The sequence below is a fragment of the Amphibalanus amphitrite genome, unplaced genomic scaffold (assembly GCF_019059575.1).
Source record: "Amphibalanus amphitrite isolate SeventyFive unplaced genomic scaffold, NRLGWU_Aamphi_draft 000185F_arrow, whole genome shotgun sequence".
Classification (NCBI taxonomy): Eukaryota; Metazoa; Arthropoda; class Thecostraca; order Balanomorpha; family Balanidae; genus Amphibalanus; species Amphibalanus amphitrite.
Window position 1 is genome coordinate 241,032 of NW_024881680.1, and position 17,647 is coordinate 258,678.

General features: G+C 47.6%; 1 protein-coding gene across 1 annotated transcript; it reads left to right on the forward strand.

Annotated features, from left to right (window-relative positions):
* Positions 1 to 1,418: 1,418 nt before the first annotated feature.
* LOC122384283 (opsin, ultraviolet-sensitive-like) lies at positions 1,419 to 16,300 on the forward strand. Its single transcript, XM_043371543.1, has 3 exons — positions 1,419 to 1,443; positions 7,970 to 8,112; positions 13,528 to 16,300. The coding sequence occupies exons 2-3, from the start codon at positions 8,066 to 8,068 to the stop codon at positions 14,603 to 14,605; spliced, it is 1,125 nt and encodes a 374-aa protein (XP_043227478.1). The 5' UTR covers positions 1,419 to 1,443; positions 7,970 to 8,065; the 3' UTR covers positions 14,606 to 16,300.
* Positions 16,301 to 17,647: the final 1,347 nt, after the last annotated feature.

The following is a 17,647-nucleotide window of genomic DNA, read 5'->3' on the forward strand; positions in this document are numbered from 1 at the left end:
CCAACGACAAACTAACGGGAACCCTCGGACACCCTCGGGGCATAAACCGCGGAGTAGCATATTGAGCGAGTATTATAAGGAAAATTCATATATTTTCGTTTCTCAAATGATAATCAGGGTGTCTCTTACCTTTTTACATATCATTTAGGCTTACCTAACACTTCAGTTGCCAAATATCTGCAATTTATTCAAGCGAAGGTATTTTCAGTAAATATCAATGGTAGGTATAGAGCGAAATCTTTTGAATAAAAACTCCAACCAACAGAAATAAAAATGACTTAATTTATTCCAACCATTTCCTCCAAATAAACAACATAAAAATTCACTTTTACACACATCATTCATAATAAAGCATACTAACACGCCGCTTTTGACAATTGCGGCGTTGAGTGGCGCGCTGCTAGCGCTCTTTTTCGATCGCAGAGACCCTGCACGCGCGCGAGCACACTACGTCACGTCCGGGGGGCACAGGTATATGAAAAATCGCAGTGACGTAACACTTTTCTCGCTTCTCATTGGTCAATAGCCCGTTGCCGGGGTAACGTGCACGTATGTGAGCGCGGGCAAGAGTACTAGCCGGCCGCCGATCAGGGCCCTTGTCATAATGTCGGAAGTGCGCCAGTATTGTATTGCGCTGTGTTTGGGCCGCATGCCAGTCAATATTTTGATTTTTTGTAACAGTAAGGGTAATTGGTGTGCTATTTTCGTAATATAGGGTGGGACAGAACATAGAGTAGGATAGGTAATCAATAAATTTGCATCAAATTTTGTTTAGCTGATAGGTCTTTTTTATGCCGACCAGACGCAAATAAAGTAACATGTGGTATTTGCTCTGATTTTCAACATCTCATTTAAGTCTGGGTTCTTCCATAATGTATATCTAGTGCACACTGCACATGGACTTCAGTTCAGCTTCCTATAAGTTTGCTTTCAGGTTCTTTTATGTTTTATGGAATGCTTTCATCAGCATTTATTTATGCTTTGTAGTTTGTTGCTTGTACCCTGGTTTGGTCATTGCTAGACTGTGGATGCTATTGCTGGTTGTTTTCAGTTTTGCATTTGAAATGTGCTGCCATGATATATTTTTATATTTGGTTCTGTTTTAAAAGTTGTTTGGATCAATATTGTATTGTTAACCTGAGCAAATGCACTTGGCATTGTGTTTTGCATCTAAAAAAAATTAAAGGTTCTTAAGTCTGACCGCCAAATACCCGCCACACGACAAGTTTTGCTTCTCGAACCCGCCAAAAACCCTGCGGGTTTTGAAAACCCGCAGAAAGCGGGTTCGCGGGCTCAAAAGTGGCATCTCTAGTAGAAATGGCCTTTATCGCGGTATTATGTGTGTGTTATATTGTTTAGACGTGCACAAAAAAGGTGGACGTTGGGCACTACACGAGAACGATCATCAAGAAACACGTATCTTTTTGTAAAACTTATGTAACAGTAAGTATGTCCTCAATGGTGATGTAACTATCTCTATGCTTTTACTTTTCATGTTTGCATTTCAACACACAAGATCTGGAGGTAAAATTAGTTCGGCGACCTCCTCAACCTAAGTCTATGATAAAATGGATTAGTCCTGAACAGGGTTGGCAGAGGGTGGCAAAAACTGGTTGTTGCCAGTGGTTTTAACCGGTTTAAACCGGCTGGCAGAAACCATGGTGGCAAAAACTGGCAGAAACTGGCAAAAACTCAAGTAGCCAAAACTGCGTTGTTTGCCTAAAAAGCAATCGGTTGAAATGTACAAAGTCATGTCTGTCATTGGGACCCAGTAAGCATTGTCTCGCTAGTTTACCGCTGCTTAAAATGTCTGTCGGTAGTCAATAGATGTCCACCGGGAAGTGCACTTTCATGCATCGCTGTTGGTGTGCTTCTGCACATGAGCATATGCAGGAGTCGTTTCCGACCAGACCTCGAGAATGGCTGGGTCGATTGCGCTCAAATTGGGACACCGTTAGGGACTGATTAGTAGGGTGTCGTGCATAGTCGGTCGGGGTCCATTTTGCACGTGCGCACGTGCGGGGTGACGCTTCCAGATTGGGAGAACGGCTACGTCGACTAAGCACAAATTTGGCACTGACACTGTTAGGAACCGGTTCGTAGGGTCCGGTGCACAAGTCAGTGGCAGATGCCCTTTCCCACTTCTTCAATACTCGCCGCCCGCCGGCGCACTTTCTCATTTGTCTCACCAAAAAGGCGCCTTATTGGTTAATTATAGAGGACTCACGGAACTATTTAACACTAAAATGGTCAAGATACCACTTCTGTTTGAAAGCATATTGTATTGACTGAATCCTACTTTAAACGTGTCCTGCTCAAACGCATGTAGAGGCATAGCGTTTTGACTGTTTTAGTTTTTGCCAGTTTTTGCCACTTTATGCCGGTTAAAACCGGTTTAAACCGGCAAATGGCAAAAACTAGTTTTTGCCGGCAAAAATGCCAACCCTGGTCCTGAAGGTGTTCAATGCTTGTGTTCAGGGCTGCGAAGTCGGAGTCGGAGTCGGAGTCGGAGTCGGTCGGAGTCGACAGTTGTGACCGGAGTCGGAGTCGGAGTCGGAGTCGATTTTAGAAACCCGAGCCGGAGTCGGAGTCGGAGTCACCGAAAATCTGTCGACTCCGCAGCCCTGCTAGGTCTGCGGAGTCGGAGTCGGGAGTTGGAGTCGGTCGGAGTCGACAATTCTGCCCGGAGTCGGAGTCGGAGTCGGAGCTGGTTTTTGAAAGCCGGAGTCGGAGTCGGAGTCGGAGTCGCCGAAAATCCATCGACTCCGCAGCCCTGCTTGTGTTGCACCGGGATGGTATAAATCGATCAACGCCGGCATACATTTTTAATCAAATTTCAATATCAAACACATAAATTGCATCCTATTAATGATGATTCTATTTTGCAATTTGGACGTAGTCTGACGCGATACATAATTTTACGCAATCATTCGAAATCAACATTCAACAGCGTCTTTTACATGCCTTTTTTCACAAGCCCCGAATCTTGTGAAGAAATATATATATTTTTTGTGACTGAACAGGGTGTACGTACATTTATGATAAATATAAAGTCAAGGGCTTCAGCTAGTGCGTTACTTATGCGCCCTATTTAACTCATTTGATGAAGTTACGGCTGCAACGACAACTGCACGGCAGCTACGTTCCATGCGAGCCGCCCCGGTGCGACAGCTACTGCCCCACCCGCTCCACGCAGCCGACTGACCGGCCAAGGTCACCGTCCCGTCCGCCGGGAGGGCGGAGCTTAATGGTCACGTGCCTGTGACGTCAGCCTACGCACGGATAGCCTCTACTCCACTGACGGATTTACGGAGCCGATTTTAACATTACGAGGCAACGACAAGTACCCTAAAATTTGATATTTTGTGAAGAGACCATATTGACGAAAATTGGCGCTTGAGCTGAAATGTGCATTGTGAAAATTTGAAGCAAATTGGACAAAAATTGAAGAAATTATCGCCGAAAAACAGGGTCTCATGGGGTCTGAAATGCATAGTAGGTTGTTTGCGAACGGACGGGTTTGTGCGTTGCACTTAGCCGCCGGAAGCATGGATCCTCGGATTGGGGTACGATTCCGAATGAATGGGGGACCGCTGGTCGATGCAGGGGCGTCACCGACGGATGGGGGGGGGGGGGGTCGGAGGGGTCCGGACCCCCCCCCCCCCACACACACACATTCTTGAAAATATGCCGGTCCGACGCCCCCCCCCCCCCTCCCCCCCACACACACACTTTTGGCCACGAAAATCGATCAAGAATAAAATAAAATATTTAAAAACGATTTTGGTGCATTCTCAAAATAAAATTGTCTAAATCCGAGAAGTTTTCAGTATTTGGTGGGGATTACTTTGACTGACCGTCCGACCAGATCCCCTAGTCGAAAATCCGTGGCGACTCCACTGCGTCTATATGTTAAGTTTGTTCTCCGGAGCAGATCTGCGAGCTGGCGCAACTCTGGGTTAAGGTCTACACACACCTGGTCCATTCGGGATGCGACTTTCCGCTGAACCCTGCACAACGCGGAAATTATAGCAACGTGTTGCCGCTGGCCAGGCTTCGGCCACCGATCTGGATCTGGGGAGGTCAAATATCCCCGTGACCTTCGAACAGCGGAGAGTCGCGTGGTGTGCGGAGACCATTAGTACCGTGCTCTGGGCTCCCCGCTGATGACCCGACCTGACCTTGATCGAGTTTGTGGCGCTCGATTCATTCTGCTCTGGTGTGGTGTACCGGGACGGTGCGGCTTGTGTGTGGTGAGTGCGGTGCGGTAAGTGTTCGAAAAACTGTTGTGTTGCATTGCATTTAACAATACGCGCACTGCAGGGGGGTTGCTTTCAACCCCCCTGTGGTTTTCACAGATCACGAGAAAACGGCGGCGCGCAGCAAAGCCAATTTTTTTTATACCTTTTCTCCCATATTCTGCGCACATTGTGTGAAAATGCTGACTCCAGCTGACCTAAGGTCAGGTCACCAGGCCAGGTTAAGTGACGTCACCTCCGAAAAAGTTTGCACTTGCACCAAAGCTACAGCTGTTGAGCAAACGATATGAAACTTTCAGGATGTAGTAAGGGTGACACTGACCCGGTTTCCATGTGCACTTTGAGACATAGCGGATTACGGGAGGATTAGGGTTGTAATTCCGACCCGTACTCACGGAACCCATGTTTTTAAGTGGATTAGGGTTCGAATGCCTCCGTTTTATCGGCTGAGAATAAAAAAGTATCGGAAATTACGGAAAGCAGGCTGTAATCGCACTAATCCTTTATTTCACTGATCCGATCAGTGATTGATCCAGAGAAGATATAGGATCGATTCAAACGCTATCGTTCTTAGCTCGTCAAGGCGCATCGAATGGTGTATAATATGACCTGGAAAGGTCAAGTTAAAAATTTGACTAAGTTAAGTTAAGTTAAAAAGTTAAGCTGACTTGCCAAGTTGACGTCACTTTGCTGGATATTTCGCACTTGGCCTGACTTCGCACTTGGACTTGGAGCATAAACGCCCGTCCATTCGCAAACGGCCTAGGCCAACTGCAATAACGCACATGGACTAGTTCATTCGCAAACGGCCTAGTCCAAGTGCGTTATCGCACTTGGACTAGGCCATTCGCGAATGGACTTGCCTTCGCACTTGGCCCGCAACATATAGACTAGACTATATGTAGGTACAAGGTGTAGAACAGCATGCATACACAAACTCTAATAAGTACATCTCGTTGCGCTTGAACCGAGTAGCGAAGCAAGCTTGCTTGGCCCCTTAATTACTACACAATGCCCCTCACATGTGTAAGGGGGGTCGATTGGACCCCCCTTGGTTTTTCGCGAATAACTCGGGCAAAACCGGACGATCGCGACGAAACTTTTAGTACTCTCGAGTTAATCAATTTTACACCTACCCTAAAAATTGCATGACCCTTACCCTGAACGATCGTTGACCTGTGACCTATTTCTCGAGACCATTTTTGCCCGGAATCGCGATTCAGCGTGTCAGCTCACATTATCCGCGCGTTTCCAGTCTTTTTGTGATTGGAAACGTCTAAACATGTGAATGATGTTCGTCCTATGCATTACGGTGGGTGTCAAGGTCACCTGAAGGTCAGGTCAGGTCATTGACCTTTCATGACCTCATCCCTCAGCTCACTTCTTCGAGTTTTACATGTTTCTATGATGTTTGTTTGGGCTGATTTCGAATTTAGCAACCATTTGAACATTTACAAAGTAGTTAGTTTTAGTGCCTTTGTAACATGTTACGCCGCCGCATTGGAAGCTGACACCTACTATGGATAGGCGGCAGGACGCCTACTGATTGATCTGACCTGACTTGACCCGACGTGGCCTAAATGCATGAAGTGATCACGATTCACGACTAACAAGAAATAGTGATCAGCAACCCGAAAAACAAATACAGCTGCACTTTACGAAGCTTTAGCAGGTCACAATTTTCCCGGCTTTTGGGTCATTGACCTGATCTGGAAGGTGAACCAATGACCTAGGTCCTTAAAATTGGGTATCATCGGCTTCCTCCCCTCACGGGCAACACACTCGTTTTTTCTGCGAAGCACTATCTCGGAGGGGGTCCAACCGACCCCCCCCCCTCTACACGCTAGACGCTGGAAAACGCCGCACACGGCGGCGGCGACGGTCCCGGTCTGCTGGCCGCTGCTGGCCTAGCCATGCAGAAACAGCGTTATTCATGGCCACGGCGATTGATGCTCTTTGTGCTAGCGTTTGTTTTGCGTTTGTCTCGTTTGTTTGTTGACGCTTGTCGCGTTTGTCTGTTTCGCGTTTGTCTCCGGTGCGGGTTGTCGGCCGACGGCCAAGCTTCTTCATGGGATTCGTCATGATCCGAATTCACCAGCACCCAAAACCTGCCAACTTTTCTCGGAATGAAAGCGATCATGGAACCGGGGATGAAAAACATCTGGCGACCCGGGCTGGTGTCTATGTAGCAGCGTGGATAGGCTTCCGCGTAGCACTGAAGTCGAGCGGCACAGTCTACCAGTATACCAGGCGGCTGCTGTCAGTGCGTATGTATGTATGTACCTACTTACGTACCCGACTGGTGGATAAAGAGTTCCTACCGATCAACTCGTAATCGATCGTATGTAAGTACATACCTATGAGTGGCACATGCGATTTTTTTAGTTGGTAGTTTAAGAAGAGAGTTTTTGATTGGCGATCGAATTTTAGAAGCCGCTTCGATAGATCTCGAGATCCCTGGTGAGAGCCGATTACGATCCCCCCCTCGGCCCCCCGCTCTGGCACTAATAGGGGTATCCAGTATCCGCCACTTAAAGTGTTAACCCGGCCGGGCCCGGGGGAATCCCAACCACCTCAGCCCGGGGGGACAATATTTACCCCCTGTCTAACTCCGTAAATATAGGAGCCACGGAAACAAAAATGGTACGAAACGAAAGGTCTCTATGAGTCGGTTCCAAAGCATCTAAAATTTTTGACCTTAGGTCAAATTTCAAGGTCAGAGGTCAAGGTCAAAGGCAAAAAACGGCACATGTGTAGTGACCTTAAACTAAGTGCTCCAGAGGACGGCAGAATGCATGAAACAGGTTAAAACGGGTTGGAACTCACAGAAGAGAATCTGAGGAAAATGGAGATGTGCACAAACCCCCAGGTCAAGGTCAAGATCATGCTCAAAATTGACCTCAAACTTTGCACTTTTTCGTATATCTTGTACACTAATTTCCAAAATGTTTTGAAATATTCTGAAGGATATCATGCACCTATTTGTGGTTTATGTTACGATAAAAGGCTGCCCAAAGGTCAAGGTCGGGCAAGAGTGTGTTTGCTAAAGGCTATTTCATTGAATAAGTTGGTACCACTGCCTTAGCTCTACGGCCATTTTTGTTGAAGTTATTGTCGAAAAAGTAAAATTCCAGCTCGGAGTCGCTGACCTGATCTCTGACCTCAGATCACCATTTATATTTTTACCCAACTCATATGCTGCACAACCGTGCTAAAAAATTGTCTCTAGCTCTAAGACTCTAAGACTAAGATTTTTGGCAGCTGTTTGAAGTTCACGTCTGTGACGTCGAAATTTGTCGTGCAAGGGTCTAGAAAAATCGGCCCTGTGACGTCATCAATGGGGCTGGGTCCAAACTTTTTATTCCAGGAGATGTGAAATTGATGGGGGAAAGGGTACTGAAAGTTTGGTGCCTCTTCCGCAAAGCGCTCAGGAGCTATCGCAAATATTTGTCGGGGGGGGGGGGGGTAAACATTGTCCCCCGGGCCCGCGCGGTTTAAGGTGTGACGGATTCCCTCTTCTGTGTGTGTTGAACTCAAACCTAAGACCATTCCATAGAATTTGTCTTATTTTAACGCGTTAAGCTTGTTATGCTCCTTCGTATCTACTTATCGTGGGAATAATCCGATTCCATTAAATCGGCATTGGCTTTCGGCGTATCACTGTGGACAAGCACGAAGCCGTACCAAAGCATGAAGCCCTATACCCACAGCGGCCGGGAAGAACTTAAGTAAGAGACTCGCAGCACACACAATGAGTCGCACCTGTGCTCTGCTCGGAAACGCTCGGCTAGACCTCCCGCCCGACAATGGACGGCCTCAACGAGAGCACGCTGCCCACCCATCTTCCTCTCAGGTATGTGAATTATGTGAATATCTTATATATAGGTATAAATAGAAATACATTATAAATGGGTATATATATAGGACATAGATGGACATAGGTATCTGAATAGGTATGTGGATATCTTCCTCTCGGCTGAACATGTCTTTATCCGTGCATTTCGTTACTGATTTGTATGTATGTACTAGTATGTATGTATGTATGTATTTACGATCATGGGCGATCCGCACATGGCGTGGCGATATTAGTGGTTTATCCCTGAGTCACATCTAGAGAAGCCTTTCAGTGAGCATAGATAAATATGTATGTGCCCGAGTTAATCAAACTTGGCAACGTCTTCTCTGAATGACATCTAGTTAATTCTTATATGAAATTTCCGACATCAAGCTGGTTCGTATGTCGTCACCACCATAAATCTAACCAAATTAAGTAGGTATGCCTACCGATTGTTGTTAGCTACAATGCAAGCTTATGCAATATGAATAGCTACCGCCGATGTTCCTTTTACCGCCTTTTAATTATATACCGGTCAGTGGATTTAACCCGCGCCCCAAGTGACGGTCTCAACTTTGCCCTCGTGGGGGGGGGGGGGGCATATGTTACCACCCACCTCTAACTCAGAAACTAAGAGGTCTAGAAAGACGCGGTAAAAAGCAGTCGATAGCTCTCAATGCGTACGTTTGAAAGTATTTCAGTCATTTTTCATCTTAGAGCAATATTGGGGTCACCAGAGGTCATCAAAGGTCAAAATTTGCGAATTGTCATTATATTTTTCAGAAAGATGCCGTTCTCTCAAATGCTATGATAGCTAGAAAAGCGCATGGAAAAGCAATCGATAGCTTTTAAACTCTTCTTTTGATAAGGTCATTATCAAAAATGACCTCAGGTCAACGGCTTAGCCTCCAGAGGGCAAAAGCTCGAAAAATAGCTGTTTTTACGAAAAGTGTTTTTCGACAATAACTTTCGACTAAAAAAGCCACGACATTTCTATTGCTAGAATCGTGTTCCTCTCGCCAAGACGCGTTGAATGAACTATGATTTGACCTTGAAAGGTCAACTTGAAAAGTTGACCTCAGGTTAAGGACATGACCTGACCGGAAAAGGTCATGTTGCATATCAGTCGATGCGTCTCGGCAGGACAAACACAATGAGGCCATCCCCAGCGTTTTATCTCTTTTCAATCGAGAGTTATTGGCAAAAATCTGTTTGTAGCCTCAAATGACCTCGGGTGACCTTTCTAGAGGCTATCGGCAAAAAAGACACCATGTTCATCACGGGTGGTCCAAATTATTGTGATTCTGAAATATTTGGACTATTCCTATGCATACACACGGATCTAGAGGCATTTTCGTTTTTCTCCATTGACTTGGGAAAGGTCACGCCGCTGACCTGACCTTAGGTCACGGATATAAAAAATCCGAGACATACAAATTATAGGCGCCCATCCATAACATCATGCAACCCATCAAGTTTAAAACCTCTCTGACAAGCACTGCAGGCTGGACATGATTGCAAACATTTTTAGGCTTGGTCAATAACTTGACCTGGTGACCTGACCTGACATGACCTGGTGTCAAAAATTTCACATATTGTCCAAAATTGAGGCACAAAAAGCTACCCCAGGCGGCGCGGCGCTACACGCCGCTGTTTTTTATTCACACGCAAAAAAACACGACAGGGTGGTAACATATGCCCCCCCCCCCCCACTGCACTGGGGCGAAGGTTTAAGACCGATTAAAGCATAAGAACAAATTTGTAATTTATCTTATACTAGAGGTACAGGTTTACGCGATAACTGTATGTTTTGATATGTATGATTAACGGATGCATTAGTTTGGGTGTAGAAACTTGCATTTTTATTGGTATGATTTTTGTAGAACTGGGTAACTGCTTTTAATTGAACTGTAAAGTATGATGGTGATGCATGCGAGTTGTTCGAGCCCTTTGTAAGTTAGGATGTTACTGAACGCAACCCTACCCTACCCTACCCTACCCTACCCTACCCCTACACTACCCTACCCTACCATACCCTACCATACCCTACCCTACCATACCCTACCCTACCCTACCCCTACACTACCCTACCCTACCCCTACACTACCCTACCCTACCCTACCTTACCACTACCCTACCCTACCCTACCTACCCTACCCTACCCTACCCTACTCCTACCCTACCCTACCCCACCCTACCCTACCCTACCCTACCCTTACCCTACCCTACTCCTACACTACCCTACCCTACCCTACCCTACACTACCCTACCCTACCCTACCCTTACACTACCCTACCCTACCCTACCCTACCCTACCCTACCCTTACACTACCCTACCCTACCCTACCCTACCCTACCCTACCCTATCCCTACTCCTACCCTACCCTACCCTACCCTACTCCTACCCTACCCTACCCTTACACTACCCTACCCTACCCTACCCTACCCTACCCTACCCTTACACTACCCTACCCTACCCTTACCCTACCCTACCCTACCCTACCCTACCCTACCCTACCTAACTGTACCCTACTTAACTCTACCCTACCCTACACTACCCTACCCTACCCTACAATCCCCTACCCAACCCTACCCTACAATCCCCTACCCTACCCTACCCTACCCTACCCTACCCTACACTACCAGCGACAGTCCAAGTTTCAGCTAAATCGGCCCAGAAACGGCTGAGATGTTGCAAAAATAAATTAATTGTATTTACTGGTGAATCCTCTTGGCCAGCGGTGCCTTGTGTCGGCCTTCGTTGTCAAAGGTCAATGACCTGCCGGCCCACTCAGTTTTTTAAGCGAACAACTGAGCCCAAAGCACGTGCACTCTGCTCGGCGCTGGTCGCGGCCCCACCACGTGCACACCGCTGAACCAACCCCCTCGAAAATTTAATACGACAAATGAGTGCACGCGTCCGACTTGCAGTGAAAATTTCACCCCCGTAGCCCTTACCGTTCCCGAGCAATAACGTGTTTTTCCCAATTCTTATGTTAACCCTATGGGCACGCGAGCACGCGCCGCGGGCGCACCCCCGGCCGCATCATGTCCAAAATTTAATACGACCTACGTGTAAAGGTGGCCCACATCGCTGTAAAATTTCACGGCCGTAGGTCAACGGACGCCGCCGCAATAAGCGCTACAAAGTGACTACGTCGCACACGGCGGCGGGGTACTTTTTAGGATTTATAATATAGACTAGAGGTACAGGTTTACGCGATAACTGTATGTTTTGATTTATATTATGTTACGGGTGCATTAGTTTGGGTGATTGACTTGTATTTTAAGATGTATTATTTGGATAGATTTGGATAGCTGTTTTTAATTAAACTGTAGGGGTTGGTGATAGGTGCGGGGTGTTCAAGTGTTTTGTATGGTAGTACCCTACCCTACCCTACCCTACCCTACCCTACCTTACCCTACCCCTACCCTACCCTACCCTACCCTACCCCTACACTACCCTACCCTACCCTACCCTACCCTACTCCTACACTACCCTACCGTACCCTTCCCTACCCTACCCTACCTTTACACTACCCTACCCTACCCTACCCTACCCTACCCTACCCTTACACTACCCTACCCTACCCTACCCTACCCTACCCTACCCTACCCTTACACTACCCTACCCTACCCTACCCTACCCTACCCCTACCCTACAATCCCCTACCCTACCCTACCCTACCCTACCCTACACTACCCTACAATCCCCTACCCTACCCTACCCTACCCTACCCTACCCCTACACTACCCTACCCTACCCCTACACTACCCTACCCTACCCTACCCCTACCCTACCCTACCCTACCCTACCCTACGCTAGCCTATAATCCCCTACCCTACCCTATCTTACCCTACCCTACCCTACAATCCCCTACCCTACCCTACCCTACCCTACCCTACACTTACCCTACCCTACCCTACCCTACCCTACTCCTACACTACCCTACCCTACCCTACCCTACCTTTACACTACCCTACCTTTACACTACCCTACCCTACCCTACCCTACCCTACTTTACCTTACCCTACCCTACCCTACACTGCCACCGACAATCCAAGTTTCAGCTAAATCGGCCCAGAAACGGCTGAGATATTGCAAACACAAATTTATCGTATTTACTGGCGAATCCCCTTGGCGAGGGGTGCCCGGCGCCGGTATTCGTTGTCAAAGGTCAATGACCTTCCGGCTCTGATTATTTCCAGTCAGTTTTTAAGCGAACAACTGAGCCTAAAGCACGTGCCCTCTGCTCGGCGCCGGTCGCGGCCCCATCACGTGCACACCGCTGAACCCACCCCCTCAAGAATTTAATATGACAAATGAGTGCACGCGATCGACTTACAGCGAAAATTTCACCCCCGTAGCCCTTACCGTTCCCGAGCAATAGCCTGTTTTTGCCGATTCTAATGCTAACCCTATGGCGCACATGAGCACGCGCCACGGGCGCACCCCCGGCCGCATCGTGCCCAAAATTTAATACGACCTGTTCATTTACGTGACCCATGAGTGGTAAAAATTTCACCATCCTGCGTCAATCGACGGAGCCGCAATAAGCGTTTTTGGGAGTAACCCCGACGGCGGCGTGGGCGTGGGCGGCGGCGGACTTTTTAAGATTTATAATAGTAGATTCCCCGTATAACTAATAGCAGGGCTGTAAAGTCGATGCATTTTCGGTGATTCCGACTCTGACAAAGACTCCCGATTTCGGAAATCCATTCCGACTCCAGCTGCGGCTCCAGCTGCTAGATATAAAGTTCATGTGGGAGATCTTTTCATCTTGCCTGAAACAATCCCTTGCATGTACCACTTTCCAAGGTCTTACATTGCAATTATGCTTTATAAATGGCATGCAACGCTAAAAGTATAAAGTCTGGCGCTGCAGCCGGTTCCTTCTTTTCTCGCAATGCTGACTCCGACTTCGGCTAGAACTGTCGACTGCGAGCAATTCCTACTCCGAATTCGCAGCCACGCCTAAAAGTACTTTTGTATACGATAAATCCTTTCAGAACTGAGATAAAACAGCCTCACACCTCGATGCTAGTAAGGGCTACGTCAGTTTTTAGGCATTTGCTTCCAATTATGCACATGGGTAACTCGAAACAACACATACCTAGTTGGAAAGTGAAACGTGACTATCCACCTCTGCCCCTTTTCCCCTTCAGTCCAAGCTGCGTGGCATGTTATGATCTTACTCTATCAATTATCGTGTCCGTAATCGGGACAAGCACCTTTTTACGTTGTGAGGAGGCACAACAACGGCCTAATGAAATTACGCGTTAAAGGCATTTTCACCGAGTTCACCCTATATGTAAGCTATGCTTTTTGTTAACGTGGATTGTTCCTTCTGCCCTATTCTGATTCCTGTCCGTCCGATGTCCAGTCGGGCCCAGACCGGACGGGGTGAGACTGACCAGTCCCGTTGGCCACAGCTCGGAGGTCCGGATGCTGGGATGGAACACGCCGGACGACTACCTGACGCACGTCAACGAGCATTGGCTGTCATTCCGCGCGCCAGACCCGGTGGCCCACTACGTACTCGGCATGCTCTACATCCTCTTCCACATTGTCTCCGTCCTCGGCAACGGCAGCGTGCTCTGGATCTTCCTCACGACCAAGGAACTTCGCACGCCTTCCAACCTGTTCATCATCAACCTGGCCTCCATGGACTTCCTGATGATGCTGAAGACACCCATCATGATCTATAACAGCTTCCACCAGGGCCCGGCGCTGGGCTGGGTGGGCTGCGCCGTGTTTGCCACTATCGGTGCCATATCCGGCGCCGGTTCGTCGTGCGCTAACGCCCTCATCGCTTACGACCGTTACAAGAAGATCTCGGACCCGATGGGTGTCGACTTTCGCATGACGTCGCGCCGGGCGCTCTGTCTGATCGCGCTCATGTGGGTGTACATCTCTCCGTGGGTGGTGCTGCCTCTGCTGGAGTTGTTCAGCCGGTTCACCCCCGAGGGCTTCCTCACGTCGTGCGGCATCGACTACCTGTCTGACGCTTGGGACACGCGCGCCTACATCGCCGGCATCTTCCTCACTATGTACGTGCTGCCCGTGCTGTCCATCGCCATCTTCTATATCCGCATCTTTAAGCACGTTTCGGCGCACGAGAGCACCATGCGCGCCCAGTCGGCGCAGATGAACGTCAAGTCGCTGCGCGCCGGCGATGACGGCGACATGCGTCAGGAACTGCGCGTCGCCAAGGTGGGCGTCATGCTGACAGCGCTCTACCTGTTCGCCTGGACGCCGTATGCGGCCGTGGCCTTCCTGGGGGCGTTCGGCGGCAAGGCCTACGTCACGCCGCTCGTCTCCATGATTCCGGCGTGCACGTGCAAGACGGCCGCCTGCCTGGACCCGTTCGCGTACGCCATCAGCCATCCGGCGTACCGGCAGGCGCTGGGACGCCGGCTCGGCTGCGGCCAGGAGGCACCCACCACCGCGTCGGCCGTTACCGCCAGCCAGAAGGGCGTGGACGAGGTCGTATCGACAACGCCTGCCTGAATCGGGCCCACATTCCAACAGTCCGGTCGGGCCGGGTCATGCGGCGAGTGCGCTGTCTTACTTTTACAGGTAGCTTGAAACTGGCGTTCCCAGCTTCGACCGCTACCAACCACCGCGATATTAGTGGACCGTCACGACGATTGGCGGGGATTTGGAATGCTATTTAATGCATTATTTAGTAACGGTGTAGCTTCTGTAGATAAAAGAAGCTACGACGCAGGGTGACAGCTGTAATGACGATTCCACAGATAACAGTAGGTCGACTGTTATCTATTATGCATACCTGGGGATGTATATGTGTGTGTGTCAGGCATTCCTTGCGACATAGGCCAAGTATAGCGATGAATCGTGAACTGTGTTTATACGTTTCTACGGTAGATATATTGCGGTTGCAGCATTGCGTGACACCGGTATTCTTGATAACATGGTACATGACATCCACTTTGAAATTCCTTTAACGAAAAATAATGAAAAAACAAATGCTAGCATGAACACCAGATATCTAGAGGTTTTATCAGGGAGTCGAGAGTGTCGCCCCAAATTATGCGCCGTGTAGGCTATATAATATATGTACTTCTCTTAAATGTTCAATTTGGATCAGTAATGAAAATTGGCCAAGTCCTTTCAAACTTGCAGCTGCCTTTTTCAGATGCATAACTGTTGTTAATGTGTGTAATATTTAATCATCTGGTATTTGTCATGTCAGAAATGTAAATATATTTGTCTGGCATGTTTATTCAAACCGGTCAAACAGTGGCTTCAACCGATCAGAAGTGAACAATGCGGGACCACCCGCAGTCCCCTCGGGACCTGCCTCCAAATTATTCTTTCAGAGCACCGATAAGTGACAGTTTCTACCGCCCCTAGATCCCGAGTGAATTGCGTAAATGCCACATTTTCTAAAGCTGAGCCTACAGTAATTTGGGGAAGGTATGGCACATCTTCTGTGCAGCCCGACACTCGATTTCTAAGGTCGGATGGTGAGAATTCGCATAGGCACTCAATCCTCTACAGAATACATAGATCCCCATAGAACAGCATGATTTGTCATCTTTATTTTGTTTGTGCATCAGCATTATTGTGTTGCGCGATGGCTTGTGGCGTGGCGTATAAAGCTGGTTTTACTGCTATCAAACTCGCTCCTCTAGCCGCTGTTAGACGCAAGGCCGCAGCAGGTGTAGTGTGACATGTTGGCAAATCACTCGCGGCAGCGTATGGTTGTAACTTATATGCGTCACGCACGACGCTTATGTACAGGATTGCACCAATGGTTCCTACCTCCCGTATCGACCAGCACCCGATGGAACGACTGAATTACTTTCCGAGTGTCCATCGCCACGACAATACTGAGCTTCGTATTTACCATAATACCATGCTAATATACACATGTAAAGGTGGACCAAGAACCACGCATTAGCAGTATCATGAGACATTTATTGCAAAGCTTACCGTGTGAATCGATAATATGAGGCATTTCGGATAACATGAAGCTTACCGTATGAGCACATTGTCTCATGCATTTTTGTCGCATGTGAATAAGTATGAGACTATGCATGTGCGTCGTGTAAATAAACGTATATGTATGAGCACTGAAAATGTTTTTTTTTTTCGGAGTCCGACTCATCGCCTACACCTCCAACTGGTTTTGAAGGGGTTGTTGCCGCAATGTCACCCACGAGCTGTGACCGACCTGTTTAATAAACTCACGGCACATTCTGTTTAAATTGCTTGGACTAAACGACGGAGAGTCCGGCGTAGGTAGCATCTGGCTGAACGTGGTAAAAAATAACGGCCTAATACGAGTACACAATTTAATTTAGTTTCCTCGCACAACCGTGTGTTTCGCTATCATTTGCTTTTGTGTTGAACGTAACTTCTGAAGCCGGAGCTGGACAAGGGAACAGGTTACTATCCAGTACCAATCCACTAATTTCCACTAAGTTCCACGACAAATCGACAAGTGCCCTGCACCCTCATATTTTATTTTTTGCTTAAAATTGGTCTTATGGGTTGTGATGGGCGGGGAAGCCAGCTGTGGCAAGGATTTTTTTCTTCGAACAACGGTTTCCGAGATATAGACTCGGGCAATTCCTGGAGGTCACGCTGCAGCCCTATGTTCGGCGGCCTATAATTCAAAAACTAGGTATTGGTTTTCTAAGATAAAAACTTTACATGGTTCAACTCACAATCAACCAGCAAACATTTTGGCTATCTCGGATTTTCAATTTTTGAAAATTTTGATCACGTGACCTTTTGACCTATTTTTCGAAGAGTGACCTTGATATTTTCCCCACTGAAAGTTGCAATTTTGTCTGATGACGATTAAAGCCTTATCAATTGTCATTCATATGCGAAAATGAAAAGTGGCTATCGCCCTGCGTTGACCTCAGGTCAGGTCATTTTTATGACCTGTCCATTATTACGAGCGGGAGCGACACGATCTCGAGAATGAAGCAAGATAGCGGTAAACGGTGCAGGGTACACACGGATAAGGTCTATAATTTTTACTGAGGTCATTTTCAGGTCAGGTTAAAGATGACGTCACAGGAGCAAAAAGGAAGTCAAAATTGCGGCACTGCATATATATGAAGTTTTTCTCGAATAACTTTCAAGGTATCCCAGCTTGGAACAAACTAATATCACCATCCTGATCCTCTCGTCGATCCGCATCGAAACATATGTATGGTGACCTCGAAAGGTCGAAAGGTCAAAAGTTGACCTTAGGTCACGTGACCTAAGGTGCATGTTCTGTGCATGTTATACCTTTATAAATTAAAACAATCCATTACAAACATCACTACAGTATAAACATTTCATATACGTACTTTGAATTTTACCCTACCCTTTTACTGGCAAATCCAGCTCAAAATGTGACGTCAAAGACCAGGTGAATGCGAGTCTAATTTAGCACTAGACATATTAGCAGTAGATCTGATGATAGCACTAGATATAGTGATAAACGCCTGGAGCTATATACTGTGTCGGTGAGCCGTTCAAAATGTTCGTCATCTGCTATCTAATACATCAATCTATAAATGGGGA

Coding starts and splice junctions, on each gene's coding strand:
- LOC122384283 (XM_043371543.1), top strand. CDS start 8,066: ATGGACGGCCTCAACGAGAGCACGCTGCCCACCCATCTTCCTCTCAG. Junction 8,113..13,527: donor CCCACCCATCTTCCTCTCAG/GTATGTGAATTA, acceptor CGTTGGCCACAG/CTCGGAGGTCCGGATGCTGG.